Source organism: Ranitomeya variabilis, chromosome 1 (assembly GCF_051348905.1).
Source record: "Ranitomeya variabilis isolate aRanVar5 chromosome 1, aRanVar5.hap1, whole genome shotgun sequence".
Lineage (NCBI taxonomy): Eukaryota > Metazoa > Chordata > Amphibia > Anura > Dendrobatidae > Ranitomeya > Ranitomeya variabilis.
In genome coordinates, this window is record NC_135232.1 from 90072307 (window position 1) to 90092495 (window position 20189).

Consider the following 20189-nt stretch of genomic DNA (forward strand, 5'->3'; position numbering starts at 1 on the left):
GCGCCGGGCTGCACGGTCCTGCTCGGTGTAATGGCGGTCTCCTTGTCTATGGCTCCGTGCACCTGTCGGGAGGACGGCCGCACTCTCGCGATACTCGCTCTTCTCGCGCTGCTCTCACGTCCACTGCGCACGCCGGGAGCAGCAGAGAGGTGAGTGTGCGCTCAGTGCGAGCCCCGTCCTCGCCCGCGCTCCGTGTGCCCGGGAGCCACGTGCAGCTCAGCCCTTGTGTGTGCAGCCCGGAGACCCCGTGTGACCGGCAGCTTTACCCGCAACACATACAGAGCCGTCAGTGCTCCGCCGCGTCCGGTGCAGGCTCTACTGCCCTACATGCCCCAACACCGGGGGGCAACAATCACAGGGTCCCCGGAGCTGTATCAGAGTAATGCCCCCCACAACAAGACCGGCCTCAGTTCCTCCATAACATGCCAGCCTCAGTCCCTCCATAACAGCACCAGCCTCAGTCCCTCCATAACAGCACCGGCCTCTACCTCCATAACAGCACCAGCCTCAGTACCCCCATAACATCACCAGCCTCAGTTCCTCCATAACAGCACCGGCCTCAGTACCTCCATAACAGCACCGGCCTCAGTACCTCCATAACAGCACCGGCCTCAGTCCCTCCATAACAGCACCGGCCTCAGTCCCTCCATAACAGCACCGGCCTCAGTCCCTCCATAACAGCACCGGCCTCAGTCCCTCCATAACAGCACCGGCCTCAGTCCCTCCATAACAGCACCGGCCTCAGTCCCTCCATAACAGCACCGGCCTCAGTCCCTCCATAACAGCACCGGCCTCAGTCCCTCCATAACAGCACCGGCCTCAGTCCCTCCATAACAGCACCGGCCTCAGTCCCTCCATAACAGCACCGGCCTCAGTCCCTCCATAACAGCACCGGCCTCAGTCCCTCCATAACAGCACCGGCCTCAGTCCCTCCATAACAGCACCGGCCTCAGTCCCTCCATAACAGCACCGGCCTCAGTCCCTCCATAACAGCACCGGCCTCAGTCCCTCCATAACAGCACCGGCCTCAGTCCCTCCATAACATCACCGGCCTCAGTCCCTCCATATCAGCACCGGCCTCAGTTCCTCCATATCAGCACCGGCCTCAGTTCCTCCATAACATCACCAGCCTCAGTACCTCCATAACAGCACCGGCCCTCCATGATGGTGCTATTCTTTTTCTCTTCAAAATAGTGCATTACCCCCATATCATTAACCCCCTGAACAGTGGAAACCCCCCACAAGTGACACCATTTTGTAAACAAGACCCCTCAATGAATGTATCTAGAGGTGAGGTGAGCGCCTTGAACCCACAAGTGTTTCACAGAATTTTACAATGTTGAACTGTGAAAATGAAAAAAAAAAAAAAATTCCAGCAAAAATGTTGGTTTTGACCCAAATTTTTCATTTTCACAAGGGTAACAAGAGCGAAGTGGACCATACCGTTTGTCGAAAACTACTTTTGAGGCACAGTGCAAAGGTCAGGAGGGAAGAGGCGCCATATTGGAGTTCAGATTTTGCTGGAATGGTTTGAGGGGGCCATGTCACATTGGCAGAGCCCCGAGGTGCCAGAATAGCAGACTCTTCTCTCCCCCATAAGTGATGTCATTTTACAAACATAGTGTTCTCACATAATACCACCATATATATCACACATAATACTGTCCTATAGTTCTCACATAATACCATCATATAGATTGCAAATAACGACGCCATAGTGTTCTCACATAATACCGACATATAGCTCTCACATAATACCGCCATATAGATCACACATAATATCGCCATGTAGATCACTCATAATACCGCCATATAGAGCACAAAATACCGCCATACAGAGCACACAATACTGTCCTATAGTTCTCACATAATACCATCATATAGATCGCAAATAACGATGCCATAGTGTTCTCACATAATACCGACATATAGCTCTCACATAATACCGCCATATAGATCACACATAATATCGCCATGTAGATCACTCATAATACCGCCATATAGAGCACAAAATACCGCCATACAGAGCACACAATACTGTCCTATAGTTCTCACATAATACCATCATATAGATCGCAAATAACGATGCCATAGTGTTCTCACATAATACCGCCATATAGATATCACATAATACCGCCATATAGAGCACACATAATACCACCATATAGAGCACACATAATACCACCATATAGAGCACACATAATACCACCATATAGATCACACATAATACCGCCATATACTTCTCACATAATACCATCATATAGATCGCAAATAACGACGTCATAGTGTTCTCATAATACCGCCATATAGATCACACATAACGGGAGAGGAGTGCATAGGAGAGGATTAGATACACAGCTCAGCAGTCAGTATCACACAGGACAGTATTAGATACACAGCTCAGTCAGTATCATACAGGATAGGATTAGATACATGGCTCAGCTGTCAGTATCACAAAGGATAGCATTAGATACACAGCTCAGCAGTCAATATCACACGGGAGGATTAGATACACATCTCAGCACAGTATAACACAGGGTTGGATTAGATACACGGCTCATCATAGAGTAACACACAGAATAGGATTAGATACACTGCTCAGCACACAGTATCCCACAGGAGAGGATTAGATACACATCTCAGCACAGTATCACACAGGGTAGGATTAGATACAAGGCTCAGCACAGTATCACACAGGATAGGATTAGATACATGGCTCAGCAGACAGCATCACACAGGAGAGGATTAGATACACGTCTCAGCACAGTATCACACGGTAGGATTAGATACATGTCTCAGCACAGTATCACACAGGGTAGGATTGGATACATGGCTCAGCAGACAGTATCACACAGAAGAGGATTAGATGCACAGCTCAGTTAGTATCACACAGGATAGGATTAGATGCATGGCTCAGCAGACTATCACACAGGAGAGGATTAGATACACGGCTCAGCAATCAGTATCACAGGAGAGGGTTAGATACACGGCTCAGCAGTCAGTATCACACAGGATAGGATGAGATGCATGGCTCAGCAGACAGTATCACACAGGGTAGGATTAGATACATGGCTCAGCAGACAGTATCACACAGGAGAGAAGTAGATACACAGCTCAGCAAAGTATCACACAGGAGAGGATTAGATACACTGCTCAGCAGACAGTATCACACAGGATAGGATTAGATACACAGCTCAGTCAGTATCACACAGGATAGGATTAGATGCATGGCTCAGCAGACAGTATCACACAGGAGAGGATTAGATACACAGTCAGCAGACAGTAACACACATGGGAGGAGATACACTGCTCAGAGTCAGCATCACAAATGATAAGATTAGATTCCCTCTCTCCCTCCCCACTGATACTTACTTCACTGCTCCGCTGCTGAGTCCTTTCTCCCTCCCGTCCTTGGTAACCTCCTATAACCGTAGGGCTCCTGCGATTATCCTGGGAAGCTGGAGCTCACAGCACACTGTGAGCTCCAGGAAGATGGCGCTGATCTCCTGCCTCTGCTGTGATGTGGACGGCTCAGGGGGCGTGGCCAGATCACAGCAGGGAGCAATTCAATGTAAAGTATAGGGTCGGATGCCGACCGCAGATTTCTATGCCCAGGGCTGCCGTATTTGCAGAGTGTAAGTGTCGTGCAGCTACACTTACACTCCTGCAAAGCAAAATTGCGGCACCCAGTGGCTGAAAAAAAATTAATAATAAAAAAATGTTAAAGTTAAAAAATGTAAATTTGTATTAAAAATAATTGTTTATATAAATAATCATTTTTAATACAAAAATAAAATGCGACACCTTCCCTTTAAGTCCAAGTGGGTGTTACCAGATAGTTTTCACTGGGGCTGTGAACTTGTATGATGCTGAGCAATCACAAGCGGCATCAGCACATCAGAAAAAACACTTAGGAAGCCTTTACAGGTGTTTTTTGTTAATTATTCTAATTTACTGAGATAATGACTTTTGGGTTTTCATTGGCCGTAAGCCATAATCATCAACATTAACAGAAATAAACACTTGAAATAGATCACTCTCTGTAATGACTCTATATAATATATGAGTTACACTTTTTATATTGAAGAACTGAAATAAATGAACTTTTTGATGATGTTCTAATTTTGGGAGAAGCACCTGTACATATCTGTCCTATATGGGCACCTACAGTGGGGAAAATAAGTATGTAATACACTGCCGATTTAGCAAGTCTTCTAGGGTTTGGCAGTTGTGTTAGAAGGGGATTATTTTGACACTATGTTGTGTACCTATGTGATCACTTTTTATTTTATGACAGGTATATTGTGTGTCTCTTTTTGAGACATTCCCAATAGTATACTTATTTTTTATTCATTTACTTTGTAATATATTGATTAATAAACTCATTATATTTTATATCAATTTATGGATGTCTTGTCTTCCTGGGAGAGAGTATTATAGCTTGGAAAATAGGTTGCATTATGTGAGGTGCATACTCCCGGCCACTTTTTGAGTAATCGCAATTCACTTGTATTGATCTAGGCCACGCATGTCTAGCCGGCATGTGATCACATATATACAGACTTGTACCCCAAGGCCAGGCAAAACCTTTCAGCAAGGAATAAAGTGCTGGCTCCTTCCTCTTGACATATAGTAAACTATGGAGGGTCTTCCAAGCTGAAAACTCTTGAAGAATGGCCCGCTCACTTTTTGGTGCCATTGGAAAACTAAAATAGTTAAAAGATGCTCAAAAACCTGAACACATGAACAGCAAGATATTAATGTCAGATTGTTTTTTGCGTTTTTTGAGCGCACTTTCTGTCATTTTCATAGTGGATCATCTTAAAAAAACAAAACATCCGGGGAAAAAAGATTGCATGAACATACCCCGAAGGGGTGGCCTGGGTGTAACCTATACCTGCTGATTGCAGGATCTTCTTCAAATCAGTCTGTTCATGTAACTAATAGTTGAAAACTCATCAAATTTCTGGCCTGAAAATCAGGGCTGTGGAGTCGGTAAGCCAAACCTCCGACTCTGACTCCGACTCCTCACTTTCCATGACACCAACTCCGACTCCACCAAAATGGGCTCCGACTCCACGACTCTGACTCCACAGCCCTGCTGAAAATTCCCTTCATTTTGATATAGTAACATTGTGGATGAGATTTTAAGGGATCTTATTCTCATGTAAAAAAAAATTCCACAGCATAAATAGACCTGTTCTGTGGATTTCTAATCCGCCGCTTCTCAATTAATCTCATTCTTCTCAATCTCTACCTGTTCACACCTTGCAATGCAGTGTAACAAATTTGCAGCTTTTCTGCAAAGGAATCTGCAACAAAACTTTGGTAGTTTTCTGTGGACACAGCCCTGTTAGACATAATGAGAATATAAGCGGGTCCATTAGTGATCAGGATATTGCGGTAAGCTCGGATGGCTGGGATTGGGAGCAATCATTTCACACCAAGGTTTTATTTCCCTTTGCTGGTGTTAGGACATTTGCTGACTTAAGAACTTTTTCTTCTGCAGGTTCCCGCATCTGATGGATCTGAACAGTGCCAGCAGCGTTGTGCTTCAGGTCCTGACACAGGCGAGCAGCCAAGATTCGAGGGTCCTGAAGCCGGCGGAGGAGCAGCTCAAGCAGTGGGAGACCCAGCCCGGCTTCTACACCGTTCTCCTGGTAGGTCCCAAGGACGCTGTCACAGGCCTTCATGCTGATTGTGAAGCCTAAAGATGATTGCACAAAGAGCAGAAGTAGAGTCGCTCCTGTGTAATTCCTCTCCCACTCCTGACACTGGACTAAAATACTGCATCAATATGGCTTGTGTGAACGCACCCATACAGTACGTGCACCCGTTATCTTCTTCAGGCAGGTCTGATCTGAAACCCCGGCTGATAAAGCTCCCAGAAAATGCTCGAAAGAATGATCACATGCATTTTTATGGAAAAGCGACTCGCTGTTCGAATGTTCAGTCTTTTAGCAGTGAGCTGACCATTCCTCAAGTGTCTTTACTCTGAAGACAATGCTTATTTTACAATACAAGATGACAGGAAGCCTCAACACAATCCTGGATGTCTTTTCGAGTATCTTGGCAGCAGTTTTAGCTTCTGCAAATTGAGATTCTGGTTTGGCTATTATCCTAAGTCATGTGACAAGGCTCATTAAAGGGTCAACATTGACTTGTAGGATTGCTACCTTCCAATAGGTGGCACTAGAGTTCTAGTTCTCTTCCTCTCAAAAGACAATTTGCATAATTAGCATATATCCCAGAGGAGCATTGCGGCTTTAAGGGTATGTGCACACGTTCAGGAATTTTCACCTTTTTTTGTGCGTTTTTTCGCAATAAAAATGCTATAAAAACGCATAGATATGCATCCTATAATTTAGAATGCATTCCGCATTTTTTGTGCACATGATGCGTTTTTTTCCGCAAAAAAAAAACGCATTGCGGGAAAAGAAGCATCATGTTCATTATTTTTGTGGATTTTATGCAGATTTCCTATTGTTTTGGAGTGTCCGGAAAAAAACGCTAAAAATCCGCATAAAATCCACAAAAAATCCGCGCAAAAAACGCTAAAAAAACGCATGCAGAATTCCTGCGGAAAACCTCATGTTTATCTCAGGAAAATTCTGCATGCATTCCGGACGTGTGCACATACCCTAAGTCTCCTCATATCGGCATGCTTAGCATGTCAATTTCCGCAAGGAGAAACGATACTTGGATATTTAGCTTTAAAGAAACACTAGTGGTTTCATTATTGAATGGGGTTAAAAAGAAAAAAAAAAATTCCAGAAAACACCAGTAAAGAAAAACAGAAGTAGTCAAAAAAAAAAGAAAAGAAAAAAGCTCAGGAAATGGCCTCTCCAAAAAAGCACTAAAAGTGCTCCAGGAAAAAAAACCCAAACCCTGGTGTTTCCTTGAAGCGTCTTTTTCTTGAAAAGCTCAGCAGGGTGACCTGCCTGAAATACCTGTGGTGTGCACATAGCCTAACGGCGGGTTCACAAATTGTGTGTTTGGTGTGGATTTTTATTGTAAATCAGCATGCAGAAAATGTAAAACCTAACGGAGTAGTAGCTAAAACCCCAACAACTCTCATCCACACGCTGCTGAAAAGCTTCTGCACGGAAATTGACATGTGGTGCGGATTCTTAAGATTTCAATTCTTCCTGCAAAATCAGCGTGGATGTCTTCCATTTGCATTGCAAAAGGTGAAATCTGCATCAAATCTGCAGCAATTTCCACAACTCCTGCTTCATCACATCACATTTCTACTGTAGAATTTCTACAGGGAAAAACCTACATAATTACCACCAATGTAATCTGGGTAAGAGTCTTCAGCTTCAAAATATTCAGGCCGCCTTATATTTTTTTAACAGACAGAACACAAAAGAGCCCTATATTTCCGGACTATTCTGGAATTTCTGGATGGTGGGCAATGCTCCTTACTGGGCTACTCGCTGTTTAGATAAATGGCTGTTTTATCTGCTGCTGCTCTGCTAGTCTTCTCAGTGATTTGCAGCTTTCTGCATACATAGGCTAAACGCTGCCGATCAGCGATGTGGAGCTCATGAGTATCCAGGCTGTTAGAGCAAGAGCTCTTCATTGGGAGGACTATCAAAGCTGCAGGAAATAAAATAGTGTTTTATCAGAAATACAGCAGTGAGTAACACCACTGGAATTAGGGTCTCTGCCCCTACATTATCCTGCTCTCAAATGGCTCAGAAAAATCTGGTAAGTTCAGTTTAAAGAGACCCTGTCACTAGTCTTGTGTCTTCTTAGAGCAGCAAATTGTAGGTGCAGAGAACTTGATTCCAGCAGGGTCTCAATTGTTGGATTTCTTGCTGTAGTTTTGAGAAAACTGTCTAATTCTTACAAAGAGTCTTAAAATGTGCCACATTTATCAAAGTGATTCATGCTGCTGTGAAATTTTAAGACTTTCTAGTTGTATCTTTACATCACCTGTTTGTTAGCTTTCTTTCTCTGGCGCATTGTTAGGCCACACAACTTATCTGATAAACCACACAGAACTTCTTTGTGCCAATATTTTTAGGGTACGTTTGTGATAATATGATTTCCTCCTGTTTTCTCACCATAAATATCCTCACCATAAATATCCACATTGTCCTATTGTCCCATCATGAGGAGGTTGGTTACTCTTCATAAAGCAAAACCAAAAAAATGAGCCGGATTATTTATCGGTGTAGGTGCAATGTGTAGGTGCATATTCACATTTAACAGACAGAACCTAAGGTAAAAACAAAATGGGCAAATGCCCTGCAGTAAGTAAATAATAATAGTGCAGGGTATTGGCTCATTTTGTTTTTATCTTAGGTTCTGTCTGTTAAATGTGAATATGCACCTACACATTGCACTTACTCCAACATGTAGTCTGGATCATTTTCTTGGTTTTGTTTTACTTTTTTTGTACTCTGTAAATATAAGCGCATGGTTCCCGTTGTTTGGACTGGGAATTTTGTCTATATAGTTTTCATCGGGCGGGTGCCTGAACTGTCAGGACCCAGGTCCTGCTCTGCCACCGTCTATTTTGACATCTGCGGGCACATAGTGAGGTGAAATACTAGGGTTAGGTACTTTCCTGATTGGGTCACCTTGTCGTGGCGGGATATAGTGTTAGCTAAGTGCCCCTATGCTCAGGGCTGTGGAGTCGGTAAGCCAAACCTCCGACTCCTCCACAGCCCTGCCTATGCTATTTACATGTATTATTACATAGTTACCGTACATATTACATAGGTATTTACTTACTGCAGGGTATTTGCTCATTTCTTTTTATCCTAAGTCCTTTCTGTGCATAGAGGCAGAAGCTGAATAGAGAAATGGGTCATGTTCATACCTGTCGTAGTTGTGCAACCAAATGATTGTTCTCTTACGATACAGAGTTGTTTTTTTTAAATTTTTTACAAAAAATATTGGCACAGAAAACTTGAGTTTTCCCAACCGAAATCTACGTAATACACAATTACAAAATAAGCTGCATTTTTTTTCAGTGGGAGCATTGCACCGCTTCTCATACAGCCGGTTTCCAGAAAAGCTGCAAGAAGCGACATCGCTAATACCACGCTAATTGGGCAGATTCCAAGACCGCAGTGGATAGCAGATCCTGGATTAGTCACATGACAGTTTACATTGGGAAATCGCAGCTGAAAGTTGGGTTTTGTCCCTGATTTGTGCAGCAGATCCTGAAGCAGTACATTTTTTGGACATGTATTGGCTCATTAACGTAATTTAAGAATGGAATGCAGTATTTTTAGGCAAGTGCCGGCATCCCCCACGCAGGTGCATCAGTATGTACCCACCTAGCAAGGGAGTCAGTAATCGGGGGACCCCTTTTCCTATAAGTGAGGGTCTTCCAGCCTCATGTGGAAGTTTCAGCTTTCGACTGTCTTTCTAGTAGCTCGTCCGCTGTCACCGTCTTGCACCCGTGACGTTGCGGGTCTCCTTACACTGAATGGATTAATAGCGACTCCTGCTTATGGGTCTTCATCTCCTGTGCGTTCCTTGGCGTCAGTCTGATCCGCGGAGATTTCCGCCTGTCACTTGACTCTCGATGAGCCGCGCTTGCTTCATTTATCTCACTTTCTATTGGCAGGCCTTTCTTCTGCTGTCAGATGCATTGTCACATTTTATCTATGTCCAACTGGCATTTTTTAATGTTTTCTTGCCGCTTTTCTGCTTTCTGTACTTCTGGCTCCACGATTTGATTTTTTTCTTTTACACATGACATATATTTCATTTGATTCTCGGTTCACATTTTATTTTGCACTCAGTCTGCAAAAACTTTGCATCAATAGCTCCAGACCGCTCACTACAATATCCTGCGTGTTTAGATGGAATCTCAAACTTTGGTAAAGGGGTGTTCCCACCCTAGACCTTTATTGTCTATAGTTTGACAGATGCAGGACCATCTGGGACCCATACCTACCACCAAAATGTGCTGCACCCCCCCAAACCTTGGCGCTCCAGGTGAAGCAGCTTCTGAATTCAAGCAAAGAAGAATGAGCGGAGAGATATGTAACTTTCAGAATCGGGCAACCATGCTTGCTGTCCATCTGTTCTGTGCTTGGATATGGTGGCAGACAGCTGCTGGCAGGGCAGTACGGGGGGATCAGGGGACGTCTAGAGGCATAAACTGCTCCACCAGCTCCGCTGCCTGCGAAAAAACACGTAACAGTTCTCAGACCGGTCACCAGGTCAAAAGTGGCCCATTTTTGCTTTTATTTTATTCCCCCTGCTTACTTACTTATTTACTTACTACAGGGTATTTGCTCATTTTGGGTTTTTTTTTCTTCTTTTTTTCCCCTAAAGTAAAGAGAAGAAAAATGACTCTTAAAACACACTCCGATCAAAGTTTTTATTCTAGTAATATATTGCAATCACCATATTATATACAGCACTGTGCACTTGTTGAGGGAGGATCTAAATTGATCCTTCACGGTTAACTCAGTGATTTCCAAATTAATCTACAGGGCGTTGCCGGCAACTGAAAATGACCAGACGGAGACATGTGTCTCTGTATGGGGGATCGAGCTGATCTCTGGCCCCCGTTTTATTGTGTATGAGTTTTGATAGTCATAGAAATTATACTTCAACCAATCAGCATAAGAACACGCTCACAGTTCTTAACCTATAAGAATGCAGGAAAAACTTAACCCATGAGGATACAGGAAAAATGGAAACTACAGATATGGTCATGTCTTTTTGGCATAGTATGTGTTTTTCTAACAGATGCCTCAGTCTTGTATAGTGATACACCCCCGAATCTATTATCTGGCTTGAGTCAGAAGACTCAAGGTCTTTATACCAATTATGAACCATAGCCTAGTTGCATACCAGGCTTGTGAACAACAAGATAAAATTACTTCATGGCAGCTGTAACCTTTTACCTAATTAAATAACAGAATTTATCTTTAAGCAACAAGAAAATGGAGTCAAAAACACAAAATGGAGAATCTAGCACAAAATGGAGAACCTTTCATAATTTGTTCCTTCACATTCCCCCCTAGATAAATTTTGTTAATTAATGTCCAGCATCAGAGGTACTATCCCAAGCTCTAAGCTCGAGGGGTACTGGTCTTCACATGACTGGTGCCATGTTACCAGCCATGGCTGTTGCGGCGTACCCGTCCCCCCTGTATACTAGAATTTACGAATAACAACTATTAATAACAGTAGTGGGGATCTTTTGAAGATAGCCATGCGCTTGGTTTCAACATCTTCATCAGGTAACTTTGTGAAATCGGTGTAGAGAAGAGCAGGGGTGGCAACGCTTTTGGTTTCATCATTAGTTGTCCTAGTGCAGAATTTCCTAATACATACAGAAATACACCAAAGAACACGTTTTAGTATTACATACATAACAAGAATAAAGACAACAATATATAACAAACTTTGAAAGATTCCAGCTATCCAGCCCCAGGTCCCTTAAATCAATTGGCTGGATTAAAAAGGAGAAGGTGTCTGCCCACCAACTGTTCTTATTACGGTCATTGTCTTTATCATATTAATCTCTGAGTCTTTGAATATCCTCTAACTTTAACTTCATAGTGCTATTGGGATCTATATAATGACAGCATGCGGGTCCAGTAACCTGACACATACCATCATGTGCTGCTGTTAAGTAATCCAGTACTACAGTATGTTGATTAGTGACTATGATAAGTTGATTTTGGACAGTAACAGTAGTATATTAAATATACCCAATATATCCCAAATTTGATCATCTAGATAGTCTGTGGCCCTAAGCAATTTATCCCACATTTGTGTAATCATAGGGTAAATGAAAATAGAACTGACAATTTTAGTGGCTATACCCATCTGTACTACTAATCTTTCATGATATTGTACAAACTTATTATTCAAGGATATTGGGGAATTTAGGCTGTCCCATGTGGTTACCAATAATAATATAGAAAATACGAAAACCAAAACATTATTTCCCCTTATTTGCTACTAGTCTGTTTGACCAGCTTGCAGTGCGATACGTGGATCCACGTCGGCCTTCCTTCCAGCTTTACTGCAGTGGGGGTGACCAGGATCACCGTATGGGGTCCTTCAAATCTTGGCTGGAGGCAATCTCTGCGCACAAACTTTTTCACATACACCAGGTCTCCTGGCACAAAGGGATGGTGTCCAGGAACCTTGTCTGGGTCTGGAAGAGAACTGAAGACAGTTAAATGCACTTTGGCAAGGTGTCCATGTAAGGCCTGCACATAGCTAGTCAAGTCCTGGTACTTGAGTTGCAACTGTTGTGGAAAGAAACATTCAAAATTGGGGCTCCTGCCAAACAGAATCTCATACGGTGACAGTCTTGTCTTCCTGTTTGGGGTATATCGTACTGAAAACAAAGCTAGAGGAAGGCATTCTGTCCATGGTTTACCAGTCTCTGCCATTGCCTTCTGGATTTTAAGCTTAAGAGTTCCATTTAGTCTCTCCACTTTTCCACTACTCTGTGGATGGAGTATGCAATGCTTGACTTACCCCCAGTGCTGCCATTACCTCTGACATGATCTCTCCAGTAAAATGGGAACCCTGATCGCTTTCAATGACTTCAGGAACTCCATACCTGCATATGATCTCAGCCATCAGTTTCTTCGCCGTTGTCTTAGCCGTAGCTTTGGCAACTGGGTAGGCTTCTGGCCAACCTGAAAATAAATCAATGCAGACCAACACATACTTATACGTCCCCACCCTAGGCAACTGAATTTAATCAATCTGCAGTCTCTGGAATTGGTAAAGGGGCCGGGGAGTGTGTTTGGATGGAGTTTTCACTGTCCTACCCTGATTATGTGTGGCACATATCATGCAGCTCTGTACCCGCCTTTCTGCGCAGGTGGAAAACCCCGGGGGCAATCCATTGTTTCTGTAGGGTGTCACACATGGCCGTCTTCGAGTGGTGCACATTCTCGTGCAGAACCTGTGCCATCATTGGGTACAGTACCTGTGGTAGGCAGACCTTTTCACCCCTCCCCCATAGTCCAGTGACGGTATCAGAGCAAGCCCCTATCTTTTGCCACCTATTTTTCTCCTCCTTACTTGCCTGTTCTTGTAACCGGGCTAAGATGTCTTTCAACACAAGTGGAGATGGTGGGGTGTCTAGGTGATGTACTTTAGAGGCTACAGGAGTGCTTGCTGCTTTCTTGGCAGCCTGGTCTGCCAGTGTGTTACCCTTTGTCTGTCCATCAGTGCCTTTGGTATGTGCCTTTACCTTTATGATGCCTGCTTGGGTGGTAAGCTGTAGTGCATTCATAAGTTGCTGGACTGCCTCAGCATGTTTAAAGGGGTGGCCATTTGCTGTCAGGAAAGCCCTGGCTCTCCAGATAGGCCCATAACCGTGTGCAATGCCAAAGGCATACCTGGAATCAGTGTAGATATTTACAGTCTTACCTTCTGCTAGTTTGCACGCTTCTATGAGCGCCTTGAGCTCTGCTTCTTGTGCAGACATATGAGCTGGCATTGACTCTGCCTTGATTACCTCATGTTCTGAGACCACAGCATATCTGGTACAGTAGCGTCCTCGGTCATCTTGGTGACGGGATCCATCTACAAAAAGCTCAAAATCAGCATTAGAATGGGCACACTAGAGACCAGTCGTTTCCTGAGACATCAATTCTAGACAATCATGTGGTTTGGAAACCTAATCTTGTTCCTCTGGATCCATTCTAGAAAGAAAAAGAGTGTCCTTTTTCATGTCACCTACTCCTCCCCCCTTTGGATCCATAGGAACTAGGAGAAGAGTAGCGGGGTTTAGGACAGTGCACCTTTTCAAAGTCACATTAGTAGGCATGAGAATAGCACACTGAAGTCGCAGCTGTCTGGTCATGGACATGTGGCCAGGTTGTACTTGGTTAAGGATACTATATACATTGTGTGGGGTGTGGACCATCAGTGGGTAATCCAAAACAATCTCTGAAGACTTGTGTAGCAACAGCTGGACAGACAACACGGCCCGAACACAAGAGGGGCAGGTCTCTGTTTGTCTCCATGAAGCTGAGTCAGCACACCTGTAGCATGTCCTGCATAGGTGAGCTCTGTCTGCAATACTGTACGGCAGTGCTCGGGTGTCTTGTAATCATATACGGGGCCTGCGGCGTGTAACACTATATCACAGGGTAAATTCCCTCCTTGGGTGGACATAGCGTCTCCTGGATGCAAGGGGCCATAAACGGCAAGGTAGGCCTGACACTCTTGGACTATGACTGGGCCTCCCTTTTTAGCTATCTGTTGGGCCAAACCACCTCTATGTGACAGGGTAGAGTTAGCTGGGTTCACTATGGCTCCTACCTGGTGGGTAATTATGTCCCCATACCCCACTGAGAAAAGAACCTGGGAGCCCTGAGGTGTGATGTAGTAGCGTGAATGACAGGGAACCAAACTTCAGATTCTTGGAGAGTCTGGCCTTGTAAGTGTGAAAGTTTCACGGGAAGAGGAGATCTAGGGGCCTTTCCGAGCTGGGGGGGGGGGGGGAGATTCCCATACAGGGTTAAAGGTGTATTGGAATGTGAGACTGGACTTGTGTGTAAGGTGGGGGGAGGGCAGGGGCTGAACTCTGTTACATTAACCACTGATAAGGAACATAGCTGTGACCTTGCAGCTGCGGTAAGGTGGGGGCTAGAGAGCGAGCAGAGAATCGCTGCTGATGCAGAATGGGCTTTTGTTACAATGAGAATCCCAGATCTTTAAACACTACCATAAGACGCCCATAGAACTTCTCGGCAGTCCAGGATATATTGGTGCCTTGGCTTTAAGGGGCACAGAGCTTACAGTCGGGAGTAGAGGCTTAATTTCCTGGGGAGGGACCATATTATCTAACAGGGAGCCCCCCCTGTTTCAGATTATAATTTTTAATTATCTATCTTTCTCACACATTACCCTCAATCACTTTCTCAATACCTTCCTGCACTACAAAACAACTTCTTTATCATAGGAGTAGGCAGCTTTCCTTTTTTCAACATAATTCACTTCCTCTGTTGATCTTCAATTTGCTATATATCAACCACTCAACTTGAAGCAGGTAAATCTTTTACCAATCTTTCAATTACACTGATAATCAAACAATCTCTTACAAGTTTCCTTCTAAAACTAGACACTAGATTTCACTTTCAAATTTCCAGATTATAATATTTCTTTGTACTTCAAAACGATATTGTCACTTTAAACAAAACACAAATCTACCAGCGCGTAATCTACACCAAGAAAACACAGAGAAACTCAAGAGCGCAGCGGTCCGTTCCCCTCCTCCCATCTCCTACACAGCACTGATAAGAGCTCAGTATCTAACACGGTACCAAGATATATTTCTTTCCTGTATCCGTATCTTCTAAACAGAAACAGATTACAGCAGTTTTCAGACTTAATTTCTACGAAACCTTCATCACACAAATTCAAAATCGTCTTTTTCTTCCATAATAGAAACATGATTCTCCTTTAGAGCTATAAATATCCTTACTAGTTGTGCATATTACCGACGGCCTTACGGTTTTATTCCACTGGGTCTCTCTGTTCCCCCGCTGGGACAACCCAAAAACGCGGTACTCAGTGAAAAGAGGAGGGCGTCTTAGACTTTCCCTCCGGACACCCCTGGACATATTTAAATCAATATATTCCTGAGTTACGCATCCTACCCAATCTTCGATCACCTCACCGCGCCTGATTCTAACAGTGATCAGGAATTCAGGATATTTTGACTGTAAAGAGAATTACATCACTGGTCAATCCGGGGTGTCCGTCCCTTATGAGGTACGGTTCGAGCACTGGGCTCCCAACGGAACTACACCTCTATGATTCCACGCAAAAATCATCCCACCTCCGGGGACAAACCTCAGATCCTCTTTGCAGCAACAAACACAGGAAAACCACACCAAACGGTCAGTCTGGACAGTATAACTGCCAACTTACCGTGGTTGTTGTGGGGGATGATCAGTCCCAATTTTCCAGTGCCTGTGTCCGGTCCGAGGATCCTTTGTCTTGTTGTCCTCCGGGGGGCAGAGGCGTTCCTGCTTGGGGCCCCACGTTGGGCGCCAACTGTTGAGGGAGGATCTAAATTGATCCTTCACGGTTAACTCAGTGATTTCCAAATTAATCTACAGGGCGTTGCCGGCAACTGAAAATGACCAGACGGAGACATGTGTCTCTGTATGGGGGATCGAGCTGATCTCTGGCCCCCGTTTTATTGTGTATGAGTTTTGATAGTCATAGAAATTATACTTCAACCAATCAGCATAAGAACACGCTCACAGTTCTTAACCTATAAGAATGCAGGAAAAACTTAACCCATGAGGATACAGGAAAAATGGAAACTACAGATATGGTCATGTCTTTTTGGCATAGTATGTGTTTTTCTAACAGATGCCTCAGTCTCAGTGATACACCCCCGAATCTATTATCTGGCTTGAGTCAGAAGACTCAATGTCTTTATACCAATTATGAACCATAGCCTAGTTGCATACCAGGCTTGTGAACAACAAGATAAAATTACTTCATGGCAGCTGTAACCTTTTACCTAATTAAATAACAGAATTTATCTTTAAGCAACAAGAAAATGGAGTCAAAAACACAAAATGGAGAATCTAGCACAAAATGGAGAACCTTTCATAATTTGTTCCTTCACACACTGACAATTGCTCATTTTACCTCTCTACTCAGCTAATTCTTCTATTTTCCCTGCTCTATGTAGAAACAGGAAGTCTCTTGTCTCTGCATTTATCTATTCCCTTCTTCACCTCCTGACCCAGCTGCATAAACACCCTCCCCCCCACCAGGGACTTTTGCAGGGATGACTCATGCAGAGGAAAAAATACCTCCTGTTTCAACATAGAGCTTAGAAGGATTCAGCTAGTCAGTTTTTTTTGTTATAGACCTAATGGAAAAGAGAAGAATTAGCTGGGTAGAAAGGCAAAATGAGCAATTGTAAGTACACAGTGCTGTATAATATGATAACTGCAATATATTAACAAAATTTAAAATTGTGATGGGAGGAGGGGTGCTTCTTTAATAAAAAGGCCCATATCTCTGGCTGATTTTTTAAAAACATTTAAAAAAAAAAATAAATCAGTACTCATGCGATCACCTGGAACGCAATAAAAGCAAAAACTGGAAATTTTTGATTTGGTGATGTGTCCTCTTTAAGATCAGGGATGCAACCACAGGGGCGTTGCTACAGTCCAGTAGTCCCACAACGAGCCACAGGATCTTCTTCCTGTTCACTGCAATGAAGTGATGACTTTGCGCTCGATGCTGATGATCTCCGCTCCGAGCCTCGGAGGCAGAGCAGGGAGCCATTGAGTCTCTGCTCCGCCATAACTGGATATGTGTCCTCAGGATCTGGACCCTTTTTTATCAATATCTTTGACACGGTGAAGAATAACTGTCATGTGAATAAGACCCTTTACCACATTGATCTATTCGCTGAACTAAGGTTCGTTTTGAAACATGACCAAAAAAACCATAGCAAGCGATTGGAGGTTGGTCAAACTCTGAGGAGACATTTGCTTCATCTGGTTGAACCTATGGCCTTGGTGCCCCAGGTCTAACCCCTGGGCCATTCTCTTCCCGCAACCTCAAAATGGGCATTATACCCTTCTCCCAAAATAAAATAGTCCATTGTGGTCGTGGCCCTTGTATGTAGATGTCTGCGTTAAGCATTAACCCTTCGTATCCCTGTACTTTGTTATTTAGGCTTCAATAAAATTGTCTTGTGGCTCATTTAATAGCGCTTGTGTCACGGCCTCCACAGGTTTATTGTGTCTGTGTGCGGCTAATGTTGGGAATAACAATTCGGAGCGGAATTTAATATTCACCTTTAAACACAATGATGAATACAGATTCTGTTTACAGACAAGTGTATGTCTGAGGCAGCGCATCTGTTCTCCTCGGGGCCCGTCCTGGAGCAGTCACTTAAAATGCAAATAGCGGGAGGGTTATTGGTGATGATAGCGGCTGTCTGACCTTTCTCTTTCACTATGCTGGAAATCCCTCCGTTCAATCAGCACTGAGGCAGTTTCTAAGATCCATGTAATTGTACCTTGTAAATGAGAATTTATTTCACTGCTCGTTTCAAACAGTCTTTTTGCGGTGAGGAAGAATGACGGAGCGTCTCCTTTGTGTTGCGTCTGATCCCTTTTCATTTAATGCCTTGCTCTCTGTATGCTTTGCTGAGATTCACAAAGGTTTGGAATTTTAAGATTTCTTTTTTTTTTTAATAAATAGTTTAAAGGGTTGTCTGGTACTTTACAGTAGATGACCTATCCACAGGTTAGGCCATCAGTATGAGATTGGTGGTGGTCCAACTCCTGGCCCCGACACAGAACAGAAACTGCGCCGGCAATGTGCGGGCGGGTGACAGCAGTTTTTCAAGTGGATTGGTCATGAGTTGTAAAGGTGCTGTCCAGTGATAGCTTTCTGATTAGGCCTCTTTCACACTTCCGTTTTTTACAATCAGTCACAACCCGTCAAAATGTTGAAAAGACGGATCCTGTGCAGATTGTAAAAAGCGGATGCATTGGAGCCGGTTTTTTGACGGTTTCAGTGCATCCTAGAAGGCTATGTGCACACGTTGTGTATGTGTCTTCGCCGCGAAAACGCATACACAACACAACCCACGTTAAAAATAATTTAAAAAAGAAAAAGATTGTGATATTCTTACCTGCCGGCATCCCGCGCAGCCCCCGCAGCCTTCCCGATGCTCGCGATGCCGGCAGCATCATGAGCATCGGGAAGGCTGCGGGGGCTGCGCAGGACTCCGGCAGGTAAGAATATCATGATTTTTTATTTTTTTATTTTAACATCTTTTTACTATTGATGCTGCATAGGCAGCATCAATAGTAATAAGAGAGAGAGCGAGAGAGAATTTCCCTGACTGGAAATTCTTCTGCGCATGCTCAGTTTGAAAAGACGGCATCTGTCGCTGGATTTCTGCTTTTCACAGTCAGCGTCGGATCCTGTGTCCATAGGCTTCTTTTATAGCCAACGACGGAAAGCGCAGGATCTGTCGCTGAGCGATTTTCCGACATGCAGAAAAATCGTTTCTATGTGCGTTGTCTCCGCCCGACGGACAGCAATTTTACGATGGATCCAGTGCACGACGGATGACACGGACCCTGCTCTAATATTCAGTGCAGGTCCCAATGGTTGGATCCCACCATTCATCAAGTTACCACCGGTCCTGTGGATAGATGATAAGTTATTTTTATTAGGCAATCCCTTGAAGTCCTGGACAACCCCTTTAAAGGGAAAAAGACAAATCCCTTGCTCAATGGTGTGCTGTTTCTGAAAGAAAGCAGCCATGTATCTCTAATCCTAAAAAAGACAAACACTTCTACAACAATCTTAAAAAAACACTTTAAGTCCCACCACAGGCAAAACATTTCAAGAGATCGCTCAGACTGTACGTTGCTATATAGGAGTCGGGTGTAATGTACCAGGGACCTTTTTTCAGCACATTATATGGTAAAGTAATCAGAGATCTACAATGTCCCGCAAAAACAAACCCTCATAGCTATGTCGATGTAGAAAAATATATATATAGTTCTTACATAAAAGTATAAAAGAAAATCATGTCCAGGTCGTTAAAGGGAACCACTCATGCTGAATATGGTATGTTATCTGCAGGCCGTCTGTTACACAGCAGGGGGAGCTCAGCAGATTGATGTTCAGTTTTCATAGAAAGTTTGGGTACATTTTCATTCATTCTTGCATTTTATTAATTGAAATTCATGGTGATGGTATTTGGATGAGTCCAGTGGGCGGTCCTAGTAGTGACTTGTCAGTCAGACGTAGGACCGCCATCCGGATTCTCTGCTTAGCTTCTCCTACTCTATACCATGCCTTTCGCAGATGAGCAGGCACATACATGACGGGATCTTTTGAAGGGTAAAATCTGTAATAAATTAAAAAGAACTTTACAAATGACATACAAAAGAAAGACTTTATTCAATGGTATAAAATAAAGAAAAATCACGCCATGATAGATGAGACTGCGATTTGTGAAGATTTAGCGATTTTATTGCTGATTTCCTGGGTTGTGGCCGCTGTAATGTGCTGGGCTGATGGCCGCTTCTCTACTACCTGTGACTCACAGATCCATCACAGGAAGGCGGCCTGGGTGTCCTATCAGACACATCTCACCAGCGTGGTGCAAAGCTCAGAAAGTGCACCACGTGGGGTTCCCTTTTAATGGTGCACTCAGTAGGTAA

General features: G+C 43.8%; 1 protein-coding gene across 4 annotated transcripts in view; it reads left to right on the plus strand.

The window, feature by feature from the left end:
* The window catches only part of IPO11 (importin 11), a 518704-nt gene that overhangs the window by 150 nt on the left and 498365 nt on the right, over nt 1-20189 (plus strand). Inside the window, exons 1-2 of one of the 4 annotated variants that reach the window (XM_077286021.1) lie at nt 20-149; nt 5510-5660. In XM_077286021.1, coding sequence (XP_077142136.1) covers nt 31-149; nt 5510-5660 — 270 coding nt within the window. In that variant the 5' untranslated portion in view covers nt 20-30. Of the gene's footprint in view, nt 1-19; nt 150-1187; nt 1296-5509; nt 5661-20189 lie in introns of those variants that run through there. The other 3 variants (XM_077286008.1, XM_077286015.1, XM_077286029.1) reach the window with 3 other exon arrangements.